This window comes from Oryctolagus cuniculus, chromosome 18, assembly GCF_964237555.1.
Source record: "Oryctolagus cuniculus chromosome 18, mOryCun1.1, whole genome shotgun sequence".
Taxonomy (NCBI): domain Eukaryota; kingdom Metazoa; phylum Chordata; class Mammalia; order Lagomorpha; family Leporidae; genus Oryctolagus; species Oryctolagus cuniculus.
The window spans coordinates 15705268-15721064 of NC_091449.1; the positions used below are offsets into that span (position 1 = coordinate 15705268).

The 15797-nt window shown below is 63.6% G+C and overlaps 1 protein-coding gene across 7 annotated transcripts in view; it reads right to left on the reverse strand.

Annotated features, from left to right (window-relative positions):
* Positions 1–4772: 4772 nt before the first annotated feature.
* Positions 4773–15797, reverse strand: part of PAK4 (p21 (RAC1) activated kinase 4) — a 38014-nt gene continuing 26989 nt past the window's right edge. For 4 of the 7 annotated variants that reach the window (XM_008257149.4, XM_008257150.4, XM_008257151.4 and 1 more), the window contains 9 exons: positions 14014–14087; positions 12490–12746; positions 10055–10513; positions 9427–9870; positions 8324–8457; positions 8068–8194; positions 7068–7193; positions 6068–6202; positions 4773–5743 (listed from right to left, as the gene is read on the reverse strand). In XM_008257149.4, the coding sequence (XP_008255371.2) occupies positions 5588–5743; positions 6068–6202; positions 7068–7193; positions 8068–8194; positions 8324–8457; positions 9427–9870; positions 10055–10513; positions 12490–12693 (1785 nt within the window). In that variant the 5' untranslated portion in view covers positions 12694–12746; positions 14014–14087 and the 3' untranslated portion in view covers positions 4773–5587. Of the gene's footprint in view, positions 5744–6067; positions 6203–7067; positions 7194–8067; positions 8195–8323; positions 8458–9426; positions 9871–10054; positions 10514–12489; positions 12747–14013; positions 14088–14958; positions 15014–15797 lie in introns of those variants that run through there. The other 3 variants (XM_070062234.1, XM_070062235.1, XM_002711469.5) reach the window with 3 other exon arrangements.

Here is a 15797-nt window from a genome sequence, read left to right on the forward strand (position 1 = left end):
TGGACACTGGTTCAAGTCCCAGTTGCTCCACTTCCAATCCGGCTCCCTGCTAATGCTTCTGGAAAAACAGTAGAAGATGGCCCAAGTGCTTGGGCCCCCGCGTGCGGACTCGTCTGGCGAGGTCCACACTGCCAGGATGGCGGGGCGACGGCGTTCTCTGACAAGAAGCCAAGGAGACAAGTTTCAGTGAACATGTCCTTTATTAACTAGCAAGCAGAAGCTTTGCAAGGGCCAGCAGAGGGGGCGAAGCTAATTCATGGCAACACTGTTTCTATAGGATGAAGCTGATATTGGCGCCGCTATGGTTCTCCAATCAGCTTGGAGGTCACGTAGGTTACGGTAGCTTTCCAGGTGGTCCTAATGGGCCTGGGCTACACCCGGGAGCTGTTTGCCTGATTGGCAATTATAGGGAGCAGGGCTGGGGGAGATGTGCCTGGGGCTCCCGCCTCCTGCCAGCAGTCAGGCTAACCCCCTGCCTGGGCTGGGCAGGCAGCCTCCCAGCCAGGCACAGGATCACCCACACCTGCACCCACGTGGGAGACCTGGAAGAAGCTCCTGGCTTCGGGTGGCCCAGCTCCGGCCGTGGTGGCCATTTGGGAAGTGAACCAATGGATGGAAGATTTCTCTTTCTCTCTGTAAATCTGTCTTTTTCCTTTTTTTTCTTTTTCTTTCTTTTCTTTTCTTTTTTTTTTTTTTTTTTTTTTTTTTTTTTTTTTTTTTGACAGGCAGAGTGGACAGTGTGAGAGAGAGACAGAGAGAAAGGTCTTCCTTTGCCGTTGGTTCACCCTCCAATGGCCGCTGCGGCCGGCGTGCTGCGGCCAGCGTACCACGCTGATCCAAAGGCAGGAGCCAGGTGCTTCTCCTGGTCTCCCATGGGGTGCAGGGCCCAAGGACTTGGGCCATCCTCCACTGCACTCCCGGGACACAGCAGAGAGCTGGCCTGGAAGAGGGGCAAACGGGACAGAATCCGGCGCCCCGACCGGGACTAGAACCCGGTGAGCGCCGCTAGGTGGAGGATTAGCCTAGTGAGCCGTGGTGCCGGCCTGTAAATCTGTCTTTCAAATAAACAAACAAATAAATGAATAAATACATTTTTTTTAAATAAAGTTCTGAGGGACTGGTGCTGTGGCATAGCAGGTAAAGCTGCCGCCTGCAGTGCCGGCATCCCATATGGGTGCTGGTTTGAGTCCCGGCTGCTCTACTTCCAATCCAGCTCTCTGCTATGGCCTGGGAAAGCAGTAGAAGATGGCCCAAGTCCTTGGGCCCCTGCACCTGTGTGGGAGACCTGGAAGAAGCTCCTGGCTCCTGGCTTCAGATTGGCGCAGCTCCAGGGGATGTGGCCATCTGGGGAGTGAACCAGTGAATAGAAGTTCTCTCTCTCTCTCTCTTCTCTCTGTGTAACTCTGACTTTCTTTTTTTAAAATTTTTTTTTGACAGGCAGAGTGGACAGTGAGAGAGAGAGACAGAGAGAAAGGTCTTCCTTTGCCGTTGGTTCACCCTCCAATGGCCGCCGCGGCCAGCGCGCTGCGGCTGTAACTCTGACTTTCTAACAAATAAATAAACTTTTAAAAAAAGTTCTGCAAGCTTTTTTTTTTTTTTTTTTAAGATTTATTTACTTATTTGAAAGGTGACATTAAAGAGAGGGAGAGGCAGAGGCATAGAGAGAGAAGTCTTCCCCCTGCTGGTTCACTCCCCAAATGGCTGCAATGGCCAGGGCTGGACCACACAGAAGCCAGGAGTCCGGAGCTTCATCCTGTACCACATGGATGCAGGGACCAAAGCACCTAGGCCACCCTCTGCTGCTTTCCCAGGTGCCTCAGCAGGGAGTAGGATCAGAAGTGGAGCAGCCAGGATGAGAATATGGGATGCCACAGGTGGAGGAGGCTTAACCTTTTTCACCACAGCGCCAGTCCCCAAAACAATTTTTAACCAATTGGGGAGAATGAGTGCTCCCATCTGCTGGTCCACTCCCAAGATGAGCTGGGAGCCAGGAATTCAATCCAGGTCTCCAGTGTGGGTGATGGGAACCCAGCTGCTTGAGCCATTGCTCACCACTGCCTCCCAGGGGCTGGAGCCAGGAATCAGACTCAAGTACTGCAGTGTGGAATGTGGGTGTCTCAACCACCAGGCCAAGTACCTGCTCTCAGTCTGCCAGCATTCTGCTAGTCTCCATGTAGGATGACAGCCCATTGTTGGAGCTCACATTGCCCTGAGCACCTGTGCACACCCTTACTGGCCTTTTGGGTTCTTTCTTCTCTATGTTGCCTGTTCATACCTTTGCCCACTTTCCTTTTAGGGTTGCTATTTTTCTTGCTAAGAAAATATCCATGTTAGACTTTGCAAATATTTTCTCCCATTCAGAAGTCTGTGTATTCAAGATGAAAATTAAAAAAAAATTAAGTTATTTTCATTTTCTTTGAAAGGCAGAGAGAGAGAGAATCTTTCATCTGCTGGTTCACTCCCCAAATGCCTATAAGAGCCAGGGCTAGGCCAGACCAAAGTCAGGAGCCAGGAAATCCATCTGGGTCTTCCACATGGGTGGCAGGGGCCCAAGTACTGGGAACCATCACCTGCTGCCTCCCAGGAAGCTGGTGGGAAGTGCAGAAGCCTGAACTTGAACCAAAAACTCTGGTGTGGACTGCAGGTGTCCTAAGCAGCATCTTAACCACTATGCCAGATGCTCCCCCCAGAAAGGAAGCTTCTTGGGGCTGGTGCTGTGGCACGGCAGGTGAAGCCGCTGCCAGCAGTGCTAATTCTATTGTTTACCTTTCTCAGGTGGACACTTGATCAGTCTAGGAAAACACCACCGTGCAGGGGCCTGTGCAGTGGCACAGTGGGACACCTGCATCCCCACACCGAAGTTCTGGCAGCCCTCTGCTGATGCGCCTGGGAAGGCAGCAGGTGATGGCCCAAGTGCTTGGATCCTTGACACCCATGTAGGAGACCCTGGTGGAGTTCCAGGCTCCTGGCTTTGGCCTGGCCCGGCCCTGACTATGGTGGTCATTTGGGGAGTGAACCAATGGATGGAAGATCTCTCTCTTTCTCTCTTGCCAATAAGTAAAATACATCTTAAAATAGTAGAGCACTGGCCGGCGCCGTGGCTCACTAGGCTAATCCTCCACCTGCGGTGCCAGCACCCTGGGTTCTAGTCCCGGTTGCTCCTCTTCCAGTCCAGCACACTGCTGTGGCCCAGAAGGGCAGTGGAGGATGGCCCAAGTTCTTGGGCCCTGCACCCGCATGGGAGACCGGGAGGAAGTACCCGGCTCTTGGCTTTGGATCGGCGCAGCACTGGCCGTGACGGCCATTAGGGGAGTGAACCAATGGAAGGAAGACCTTTCTGTCTCTCTCTCACTGTTGATAACTCTCTGTCTCTCTCACTAACTCTACCTGTCAAAAAAATTAAAAAAAAAAAAATAGAGCACTGTCCAATAGAATGGGGACAATGGAAATATATATATCTTTAAAGATTTATTTATTTATTTGAAAGAGTTACACAGAGAGAGAGAGAGAGAGAGAGAGAGAGAGAGAGAGAGAGGTCTTCCATCCGCTGGTTCACTCCCCAGGTGGCTGCACCGGCCAGAGCTGCAGTGATCCGAAGCCAGGAGCCAGGAGCTTCTTCCAGGTCTCCCACACTGGTGCAGGGGCCCAAGCACTTGGACCATCTTCTACTGCTTTCCCAGGCCAGAGCAGAGAGCTGGATTGGAAGTGGAGTAGCTGGATCTGGAACCGGCTTCCGTATGGGATGCCGGCATTGCAAGCAGTGGCAGCCTTACCCACTATGCCACAGTGCTGGCCAGGGAATGTCTTCTATCAGTGGAAGCCCCCCGCCCCCGCATGGCTGCATGCTCCACTTGACCTCACTGCACCGTGGCCCAGACAGCATCATCCACACGGCCCTGTGTGCTTTCAGCACTGTTACTAAACAGCCCGTGCTCCCGCCTTCACGGGTGGGGCGGCTCCTGCACAATTCTGACTGTCTCTGGGTCTGCCACCAGGATCCTGACTCTGCAGCGGTAGATCATGGCAGACACGCCGTCGCCCACCAGGGACTACATTTCCCAGCCTCGCCGGGCCCTGGGTGCAGCTGCGTGACTAAATCACTGGGGAAACTCGGCTCAAGTCCGGGGGGTTGTGGTGAGGGGAGAGAGGGAACACCAGGGGTCTCAGGGGTCTCCACACTCACACAGGCTTCAGGATCCCCTAGAGGGATGCCAGGGCCCGGCCGGGGGTTCCTAATTCGTGGCCCAGGAATGCGCATGTCCAGCCAGGTGCCAGGGAAGCTGCTGTTCCCGGAACCACACTCTGGGAACCACGGGTCTGACCTGTTTAGGTCGCTCACTCGGGCTCGGTGAGCAGCTCCCGCCCGTGCCCCCGGGTCCAGCGCCCTCAGCACCCGCTAACACTGCAGGTGCCCCAGCTCCCGAGGGCCCATCTGCCCACAGCCCGATTCCCAGGGCCACCTGGCTCCCCAGGGGTCAGTACGCCCCAACCCCCCACACACTCAAGACACACCGCCTGTGAGTTCCCAGGAAATTGGAGATTTGGCAAAATGGCCAGCTCAGCCCAGGGACTCTGGCCAACAGGCCGCTCCCGGGACTGGGGTCCATCCTGGCCCCATCGCAGGAGCCGGGTCGGTGCCATCTGTCCACAGAAATGGCCCTCACCTGATTCTCACTGGGACTGGGCTCCGTCAGGCCCCCTCTCCCAATTCCAGCTCCCTCCCTGCAAATTCCCAGTGTGACGGGCCACACACACACACACACACACACACGCACAAAACAAGAAAATGTTTTAATTGTAAAACTAACGTGAGAAGGGTGGGGGGCGGGGCAGCCGGGGCAGGACCGGATTCCTCAGGCGGTGGTTCCGCCCGCTGCCGCCCGCCCGGGGGACCTCCTGTTCCAGGTTGGGAGGGCGGGAGTGTTATAAAATGACAATATAAATAGACTTCTAGAAAAGAGGTGGCTGTCCTGGTGCAGTAGTCGTTTGCTGCAGAGGCTGGGCTGGGCGGGAGGCCCCGCCCCATCTCCCTCTTGAGCCACAAGCAGGGTGTGGGGCGAGGGGAAAAGGCCACGTCAGACATTCATGATTGACCCCCACAATGGCTCGGGGGTGGGGGGCCTGGATGTCAGGCCAGGTCTCAGAGACGCCCACCTTGCGGGCTGGAGGGCAGAGGAGCTGCGCCTTCCACACACACATGCACACACGTGTGCACACACACACTGGTGTGCACACACACATACTGGTACGCACACATGCGTGCACATACTGGTGAGCGCACACACATACGCACATGTGCACACACATACACTACACACACGCCTCGTTCTTAGTGTTCTCTCCGGCCCCGGCTGCAGGTTTCCAGTGATGGGGGGCCGCGTGTCCTTCCTGGAGACAGAACACAGCGGGGGCCTCTCCCAGAGGGTGGGGACCCTGAGGGCCTCACTTGCTCCCAGGAGTCCGTGTGTTTTCGGAAGTCACAAATTGGAACCAGAGTTCAGTAGTAGGGTCCCCTGTGTCCCCGGCGTCCGGGCCAGGAGCAGGCGGGGCGCCGAGGGCTCTTTGGTCCAGGCCAGGGCGCTGGGCCTCATCTGGCGCGGTTCTGGCGCATGAGGGGCACGATGCTGGCGGGCGGCCCCGCCTTGCTCAGGAACGGGTGCTTCAGCAGCTCGGCCGCCGTGGCCCGCTGTGCGGGGTCGCGCACCAGCAGCCGGTCCAGGAAGCCCTTCAGGGATGGCGACACCTGCGAGGGAGGCGGGCGGTGAGCGGGAGAGGGCATGTCTGAGCGCCGGCTCCACTGCTCGCTCGCTTCCTCTTCCATCAGACGGCTGGCAGGAGGTCGGAGCACCCACGGCTCGGCCCCAGGGCTGGCGGCAAAGCCGAAGACCCCCAGACCTCGTTCCCTCCCCAGGAGCCAGCCGCGGTGTGCGCTCAGCCAGGCCAGCTTGCGTTCAGCCTGCGGGGGTGGCGGCAGAGCAGGGGACCCAGTGCACTTTGTCTCTGGGGCTTGGGCCCGGGACCCAGCGAGTACCCCCCCGCCGGCGCTCCCTACTGGGACGGGGCCCACCTTGTGCAGGTTCTTCAGCCGGGGCGGCAGGTTGTCCCGAATCATCTTCATGGCTTTGAGGGGTGGCTCGTTGAAGTAGGGGGGTTCCCCGTCCACCATCTCGATCACCATGACGCCCAGCGACCAGATGTCCACCTGGGCAGGGGAAGGTGGGGGCAGGGACGCCCCAGGGAGGGATGGCTTCAGGTCTGCCTTTGCCTCCTGGCTGCCCAGCGCTGCCCACACTGAGGTCCCCCCTGGGGAACCACCTCCCTCCCTCAGCGATGGGTGCATGACCCAGGCGGCCCACTCAGCAGTCGGGGGACACTGTGATTGGTGCAGGAATCAGCACAGGACCCAAGCTGAGCCAATCAGAGTCAACCCTGGGATGCTGGCCCCGGTCAGCGGAGCACCCGCCTGGGCAAAATAGGCCAAGGAGGGAATGAGCCGTGTCTGGAGCCCGCCCAGCCTTCCCAGTTCAGGGACTGACAGCGTCCAAGCCAAATCCATTTGCTCCGCGAAGTCCCCACGGTCTCACAGCTGCCTGCCCTCCTAGGCCGAGCCCCCAGCGCGCTTCCCAGGGCGCCTTTCTCACGGCCCAATGGGCTCGTCTTGCTGACAGAGAAATCCTTAGGGCCAGCCAGTGAAGGGGTCACTCAGGTGATGGGCGGGTGGGCTCTGTGGCCAAGACAGAGCACCCCCAGTGCCACCTGCTGTTGCCACGTGGCAATTTGGCCTCCATGCAGCCAGACCTCTGGGCTTCCCAAGAGGGGTGGGAACCCTGGTTTTCCGTGGGAGCTCTCACTTGAAAACACACAGTGGCCACGGCCTGCCCATACGTGGCTGCTGGGCCGGGCCGCCAGGCAGGCCCAGGGCTAGGCTTTAGAGGCAGCGATCAGTAGTAATGAGGGGGAGGGGCTCCTCAGACGCCAAGCCTCCCAGCTGGCTCCCCGCTGTCCAGCCCGAGCCCTCCCCCAGCACTCGGCTGTCCTGGCACAGGCCCAGGCGTCAGGGGACTCACCTCCGGCCCATAGGGCAGGCGGGAGATGAGCTCCGGGGCCATCCAGTAGGGGGTGCCGACCAGTGACTTCCTCCGCGGCACCTCCTTGCTCACCTGGGCGCAGAACCCGAAGTCCGACAGCTTCACCTGCGGCGGGGCAGAGGCCGGCATGGGGGTGCCGTGGGCAGAGCTGTCCACCCACCCGATTCCTGGACCTCACACGTGCAGGCCCCATCGAGCAGCCCCGGTCAGCGCTGGCTCTGCAGCCAGACCACCGGGCAGCCCCGCGCCAGCCCGTGGGTCTTTGGGGGAGCGGCTGGGCTGGGCCCCTGCCCCTGGCAAGCAGCGGCCTTCAGTTCCAGGCTGGGGGCACAGGGCCTGCTTCAGCAGGGCTCACTGAGGTGCCCAACCCTGACTGCAGACACTGGCAGATCTTCACATCCCGCGGGGGGAGACAGCTCAGAACTCTCTCCCTCTGCCCCCCATGACCACAGGGCTGAGGTCTCCTCGGGGAGGCAGTGGGGTCGCCACCTGCTCAGGAGTCTGATCCATGCCTAGGGCCCTCTCCCACACAAAGTCGTGCCCTCGTGGATCCTAAATGCGTGTCCTGGGTGCTGTGCATTTCACCCATGGCCCCAGACCCCACAACCTCTGTGTGAAATATGGGCGACAGGACTGGCTCCACAGCCCACCCCGGGAGCCTGGCTGGGAGCTGGTTTGCAGTGGAGGGAGCCACCTGTGGCCAGTGGCTGTGGTGCCGGCCCCACCCTGTCCCCGGCGGGTCAGGGCCAGACTATAGTTCCCAGGATCCTGCAATGATGGCAGAGCGCCCTCCCCCACTCCACCCCACCCCGAAGCGCGCCAACACCATCCCCAGCGACCTGGACCCTTGCTCTGGACAATTCCGCGAGGAACCGAGCAGCTTCCGTGGCCCCGGTCACGCAACAGGCTCAGCACCTCCCCCAGCGGCGGGGGGCAGCTGGGGGGGGGCAGGGAGCCTAGGTGCCCACCGCCGCCTCACCCTGCCATCGTGGGTGAGCAGGATTGAGTCACTCTTGATGTCCCGGTGGATGACGCCCTGGGCATGGAGCACGGACAGGGCCTGCAGCACGGCCAGGCACACGGCGGCTATCTGCTCCTCGTTCATCCTGCACGGGGTGGGGACAGCTGGGCCGGCCACTCGGAAGACACACCCACTCCTGGGCTCCGAGACCCGGCCCCGCCCCGTGGTCTGGAAGGGGCCTGCGCCCCACCCCCCCGCAGCTGCCGGGCAGTACCTGGTGTGGGTGACGATGTCGGTGAGGGCACCTCCCTCCAGAAACTCCATCACCACCCAGAGCTCGTCGCCCACCAGGTAGCTGTTGTACATCTCCACCACGTTCTCGTGCTGGTAGTCCCGCATGATTACCACCTGTTGTCAGGGCGGGGGGGGGGGGGGGGGCGAGGGACAGGCCAGCTCAGCGAGCCGCCCTGCCACAGCGGCCTCCCACCTCCCTCTCGGGCCCAGGCCTGCTTCTGCCCGGACTGCCTACCCCACCGCCAAAGCCGGGTGGACCTCAGGGTCGACCCGAGGCCTCCTTCCTGGGCCAGCCCCACCCCAGGCACAGCTACGTTCTTGGAGCCTGGCTTCTGACCAGGCCTGGGCTGGTCTCAGGGCCCTGACCATCAGGCTGGCGCGGGCAGCAGGAGGGGAAAGATTTGAGCACTGAGGGGGAGAAGGACAAGCAGGTGTCAGGTTGGAGAGGTCAAAGGGCGGCGGGATTCCAGGGGTGAGAAGGCCCAGCCGGGAGGCTGGAGGCAGCAGGCACTCTGGCTCAGAGGGACCGTGCTGTGCACACACTCGTGGTGCAGCCTGGGCCCTGTGGTGGGCAGCAGGGAGGAGGAGCCAGCGCTCGGGCTTGAGAGCAGGACCCTTCCCACACTGCCTCCTGGGCGGGGTCAGAGGCTGCCCGGGTACCAAGTTCTTCAGCAGCGGCCACCAAGGGCCAGCTCTAGACGTTGCACAAAAGCAAGATGGGGGCTGGAAAAAGAAGGGCAGGACCTTGCCCGGGGGGTGCCGGGGCCGCGGGGAGTCTGAGGGGGAGCGGAAGGGGTGGGCACGGAGGTCTGCGTGTGGGCTGCCCGAAAGGGGAGGCCGGGGCTGCAGGGCTGCGGGGCTGCAGGGGCAGACAGGGCGCCTCGGGCTCCGGCCTGGCGATGGGGTGGGGAGGCCCCGGGGAGGTGCTCTGCCAGCCAGCTGGGATTCGGTGGCTGACGCCGGGACGCTGGGAGGGAGAGGCAGGAATGGGGACGGAGACGGCCCAGAGGGTGCAGGGAGCGGGGAGGAGGGACGGCAGAGAAGCCGCCCGGCAGCCTGGCCCGGGGGGGGGGGGGGGCTCACCTCGTTGAAGAGCAGCTCGCGCCTCTGCTGCTTGCGCAGGTCCATCTTCTTCACGGCCACCAGCTTGCCCGAGCTGCGCACGGTGGCGATGCACACAATGCCCGTGGAGCCCTCGCCGATCTTGATGAAGTTGTCCAGGTAGGAGCGCGGGTCCCCTGGGTCCACCACCAGCTGCAGGGCAGCCCTGAACTGCTCGTGGGACACTCGCTGCGGCTCCCGCTGTGGGGAGCGGGGGCCGGGGGGCCCCGGGGCAGGGAGGGCAGCGGGGACAGCGGGGACAGCGGGGGTGCGGGCTGGCGGGGCCAGCTGGGGCTCAGAGGCGTGGGGACCCAGCACTCCAGGACTCGGGGGGCCGCGGGCTCGGGCGGGAGGCCGGGAAGAGGACTGCGGGACGGCCCGGCCCCCTGCGGAGGGCCCATTCGGGGCCACATCGCGAGGCTCTCCCTGCAACAGAAGAGAGAGGCAGCCGTGAGCAGAGGGCCGGGCTCAGCTCCACTCCCCGAGCTGGGGCACAGACACATGGGCGGTGGGGATGAGAGACGCACAAGCGGCCAGGCCTGGGCGGGGGCCAGAGGGTGGGAACCAGGGAAGGGGACTGGGGGGCTCTCGGGGGAAGGGGATGTGTTACCTGGGCACCCCGGGATGGGTGGTCCGTGTCGGCCCGGGGGTACGTGTTAAAGGGCCGGCCAGCCGCCAGCTTTGCTCCGCTGGCCAGAGGGGCAGGCTGAGGGGTGCTGACGTCAGGCCCAGAGAGGGGGCGTTTGTCCCGGGAGGACTCCTGGGGGCCCCCTGAGCCCTCCCTGGAAGACTTGGGCCTCTTCTCAGGCCCCACCCGTCGCTTGTCACCGCTGGCGCCTCCTGCCTCGCTGCGGCCGGTGGCCCGGCCTCGGCCGCCCGCCTTCTCCGGGCCTGCTCTGGCGCCTGCGGCCCTCTCCTCCGGCACCCCGTTCTCCTGGCGGGTGCGGGCGGGCAGCGGCGGGCTGTCTCTCCGCAGGGAGTTGGAGCGCGTCACCGACATGTTCTCAAACTCGTCGAGCAGCAGCGTGAGGGCCCCATCCTTGGCACCTTTGCTGCCCCGCACGATGGTCTGGGGTCCCGGGCAATGGCAGGGTGGGGGCCGGGCAAGGAGGGGACACAGGACGTGCATCCAACACACAGGGACAGGACAACACGACACACACAAAGACAAGACAAAGACGGAATGAAGAAATGCCATGGGGTGATGGTGGGGTGGGCAGAGGGGCAGGACCCTGCAGCCTTCCCCCGGGACAGCGGCCGCAGGGGCTCTGTGGGCACTCTCCAGGGCTGGGCTGCCGCCCCCACGCAGCTTGTCTCCTGCCCCAAGGGGTGGAGGGAGGGAAGTCACCCAGTAATCAGCCCTGGAGAGCTGCAAATTACAGGCTGCGGGGCCAGGCTCGGGGCCAGGCTCGGCTCGGCTGGCACTTCCTCCCCTGCAGGCCGCCAGGGTCGTTAACCCCAGCACCACGCTCTCTGCTCTCCTGGAGGCAGGGGGGAGGGTACAGGGAGAAAAGAAATGCCCGGGCCTGAGGGACAGGGCAAGGGGTCCCCAGGAGTGGGGAGGCAGACACAAGCATGCGTGGGGACCGGTCTGAGGGTTAAGTGTGCCCTGAATCTCCTCCCCCTCCCCATCTGTGGCTCCCACCTGCCTCCCCTCAAGGTTCAGTCACAGCCTGCGGGCTCCCTGATCCCAACCAGCTCCACACACGCGCCCAGCCCAGGGCTGGCACCGCTGTCCTGCTGCCTGGAACATCAGCTTCCTCCAGGCGTCCCCACGCTCAGCATTCAGCTGGCCTCCCACCCTGAGCCCCACTCCTGGCTCTTTCTCCTCCAGCGCACGTAACCCCAGCTGACGGAAGGCCCACACGGTGGAGAGTTCCGAGGGCAGCGGCTCTTTCTGCTCCTGCCCCTCAGCACACGCAACAGCAGCCAGCGCTCAGAGGGGGCTCAGCAGACGTCTGCTGAGCCGGACCGCGGTGAGCTGGGAACAGCAGCCGGCTAGCAGGGCCAGGACTGCCTCCAACATGCAGGGAGCACTGCCCCATCACCAGGGCCCTGCCCGGGAGCCCTCGCAGAGCAAGGCAGACGCGCACACAGGCGGCCGCTGGGTCTGAGGGCCCTGGCGGACCGGGAAGACTCGCAGCCGAGGGCAGCTGAGGCAAGTCAGAGCCACAGCACGCGAGGGCCACGGGAGGCCGTGAAGACAAGCTGCCCGCTCCTGGCTGGGAGCTGGGGTGGCCAGCGGCTCCGGCTGGGCTGTCCTGAGAAGCCCGGGCCACAGGTTCGGACGTGGAGCCCCTTGCTTTGTAAGCAGAGCAAAGTCAAGTATCCCGGGCAGCCTGCAGGGGCCACGCGGACGCTTCAGCTGCCAGCCCGAGACCTGCATTGTCTGTGGCCAACTCACTGACCTTGGGCCTCCCCCCGGCAGGCCTGGGCTGGGCACCGGCAGGGTATGAGTCAGCCGTGGGCCCGGCCTGGGCGCTGCGCCTGCTCACGGAGGGGCACGCCCGGCCCCACTCCATGGGACAAGCCTGTCCGCCCCGGCCCCGGCCCTTCTGCCTTCCCACTGCCCCGGGGACAAAGTCCAGGCCCCAGGCCCAGGAGACCATGGCTCTGATGGCCACTTCCTCCCACGACAAGCCCTGCTCCCCAGCCCGGCCCCTGTGCCTCAGAGCCATCTCAGGGCTGGGCCAAGGCGTCCCCTCTCCAGGCTGGACCTGGCTGGCTCAGGCACCTCCTCTGGCTCCCCCACCCCAGCCCTGTCCACCTGGGGCGCTGGCTGTCTACCACCGACAGAGGAGCCCTGAGAGCCCAGGACACGGCTGTGGGGTGGGGACGAGCCCAGGGCTCGGGGCAGGACTGCAGGGCTGGTGTGGGGACCGTCAGGGGAGCGCGGGGTCCTGGGCCTGGGGAGCAGCAGGTCAGAGGCAGGTGCCGAGCCAGCGCCGGCCCAGGGCTGGGGAGGCGGGCCGGGGCCGGAGAGCACGTGGGGAGGTCAGCAAGGAGCGGGTGTTTGGCTGAGGCAGCAGCGGTGCGTGCTCCTACCTTGGGGGCCCCTGGCTGGATGGAGGTGATGCAGGCGGGGTCGACGAGGGGCTTGGGCCTGCGAGCCGACTCCTCGATGAGGCTCTGCCACTGGCGCGGCAGCCCCGTGAACTTCTGCTCGTGCTGGTCGAAGCCGGTGTGCACGCGGTGCTCGAAGTTGGACGGCGCCGAGATCTCCACCCGCTTCTTCCTCTTCCCGAACATGGTGCCAGGGCCTCGGCAGCCCGGGGGCTGAGGCTTGGGCTCCTGCTGGGGGCCTGCAGGAGGGAACCACAGGTGGGGTTACCGGCAGCTGGACCCCTGCCCGAGCCCACCCACCCCTCTCTCTTCCTCTGTCCATCCTGGCCTATCTCATCTGGACCAGATGGAGGCAGCCTCCTCCTCCCAGGTCCCCGGCCCCTCCCCGCCCACAGCCTCTGCTCCCGGCCCTCCCGCGGCCCCCGAGGGCCCTCACTCTCCGCTGCCATCACGTCCTGCCTTCTTCTCTGCCTACAGTGGCTCTCACACCCCAGGGCCTTTGCAGGCGCTCTTCCCCTTCCTGGAACGCTTTCCCGGGGTCCACACAGCACCCCCCCCCCCCGGCAGGCAGAGCCCTCAGTGAAACCTTCCGGAGCACAGCAAGTCAAAGGGCCCCGCCACCCGCATCCCCAGCTCTCTACCGTCTCCCCCGGAGCCAGCGAGTCCCAGCTCGCCGGCCCGGCATCCACCCCGCCACTAGAATGTCTGTGCCACTGGCCAGGCCCTGCCCCCCTAGACCCCGCTGTGCCCACCCATGGCCCAGCACGCTGCCTGTGCTCAGTGACTGGTTCCGGACAGCCCGGCCACCACCCTCCCAGCTTGCTGGGGACTCCGGACTCCCGACACTACAGACCCTCAGCTCCTCACTCACTCAACACGGTTCCTGAGTCCCTGGGTACGCACGCCACCCAGGCCCCCTCCCCTGAGTCAGACGCCAAGCACAGCCCAAGGCAGCAGTAAAAGCTCAAGGGTGGTTCCAAAAGGAGGCTGAGGGCAATGGGTGAGCTCCTGCCTGTGACACTGGCATCCACGTGAGTGCCAGTTCAAGTCCACTTCTGATCTAGTGCTGTCCTAACGCACCCGGCAAAGCAGGGGCCCCTGCCACCCATGCAGGAGACCCAGATGGAGCTCCTGGCTCCTGGCTTCGGCCTGGCGCAGCCCTGGCTGTTGCAGCCATCTGGGGGATGAACCAGAGGATGGAAGACCCCTTCCTCCCTCTCTGTCTGCCTTTCAAATAAATAAAATTTAAAAAAGGAGGTCAAAAGGGTGGTGTGTGGACAGTGACACCCCTCAGGGAGCCCGATAGCAGGCCTGAGCAAGAATCTCTCTCTGTGCCGACCACCCGCAACCCCGGGCGCATCGACCCCCGGGCCTCGGTAACTCCGAGCACAGCAGCGCAGGGTGGCCGTGGAGAACAGCATGAGGACGGCTCCCATCAGGGCTTGCGGGAGGAGGGGCCCGGCTGACCCCCTTGGGGGTGGCCCCAACCCGCTGTCCCACACAGACCTGGTTTGAGGCCAGCTGGGCTAGGAGTGCCCTCAGGCAGGTGACGGCTCCTCCCCGGGCTTCGGGTCACTCATCTGTGAAAATGGAAGAACACGACGGTCACTCAGCCATTCACTCTCCCTGAGAGCTCCTCCAGGCCGCCCCTCTGCGCGGCCTCCGAGCTCCCGGGGAGCCACACGAGGCACACAGCCCTGTGCCCAGATAATGACAGCCTTGGGCTGGCTGGAAGCGCCAGCGCCAGCCTCCACGGATGGCCGGAGGGGACGGGGAGGCGGCCCAGGAGAGGGTCAAAGGGCCGGAGCCACGGCAGGAGGGGGCTTTGTGCTGCCCGGCACAGGGCTGCCAGCCAGCCTCGGGGCCTTAGTGAGGGCCCCTGTGTGTGCAGGTGGCACTTCTGCGGGCTCCTGTCCCGCACGATGGCTCCGGGAGGCCCTTCCTGGCGGCCAGCCAGGGGAACAGGTTTGGCGGCGGCGGCAGCAGCCGGTAGGAACCCAGCAGCCAACCTGTCTCATCTTGTCCAGGAGGCCAGAGGGTGGTCAGAGCCAGGCCTGGCCAGGGCTCCCCACGGGGCCCAGTTTCCCTGCTTGCCCTGGGGCACATGATGCTTGCACATAGGGTGCGATAGGACGGGCCCCCTTGCCTCTGCCCCAGCCCCCTCTCTGACCCCAGATGTCAGAAGCCCCTCTCAGTGTCTCCCCAGTGACTGCCCGAACACTGCCCGCCCCCTCCCAGGCTTCCATTGGGGCCCACCTGGCGGCCCTGGCCTGCTCTCTGCCGCACCCTCCTGGCTTCTCTGCCCGCGGCTCTCAGTCTTTCTGGCTTCAGATCCTAGGGTCGCCCCAAGACCCCGAGTATGCCCGCCCCTGCAGCGCCCTGCTCCGTCACTCGAGCTCTGTGTCCCAAGTGTTCTCTCCCTGTCTTCCCATGCCCAGCCCTGCCGCTCACCTTGAACTCTGGATCCTGCCCATCTACTCCCTCCTCCCACTGCCTGGGGGCACTAGGGCAGCTCCCAGGACCTCTGCAGAAACAGGGTCAGCCACGTGAACCCTCACTAAACCCAGCAGAGGGTGGGTGGAGCTCGGGACTGAGCAGAGGGATGGGCCAGGAAGGCGGGACTGCGGAGCCCGAGGTGCAACCACGTCAGCCAGCCCTCCGCCAGCCGGCAGAGCAAAGGCCCTGTGACCCCCAAGCCACCTCCGCACTGTGCAGCTGACCCTGCAGGGGCCGGGGGCGGGGGGGGGCACACCTCCGGATATTTGCCAGGACCACCCCTTCCCTCTGGGCACCACACAGGGGCAGGACAAACAGAGGAACTGGCCGTGTTTATAATGACCAGGCAGGCGCCCCACCCAGGTTCCTCCCAGGCAGCTCCGACCAGAAGCTCCCGGCTCCCACAGAGCCAGAGGCAGGTCTGGGGGAGGGAGAGAGCTGCTATAGAAAGGCCAGGGCCTGCCAGGGCGCAGAGGGGGCGGAGGGCACAGAGCGGGTGCGGTGGTTCCCAGGCCGGCTCCTGGGCGAGCAGCCCGGCCATCCTGTGCCTCAGTTCCCTCCTCTGCTTCCTGGAGTTTTTTATAAGGAGTCATGGGGAACACAGGCACTGATGGCCTGGCCCAGGGAGAGCCACTGGCTTTAATGCACACAGTAAGTGCTCAATGTGGCCACCATTCAAGCAGGTGCAGCAATTACTGAGCACCTACTGAGTGCCGCCCCTCCTCTAAGCCCTTCACTCAGAGTCCCTCATGTAGCCCTCCTGGCCAGGAGGAGAACAGCAGTGTGCACACTGC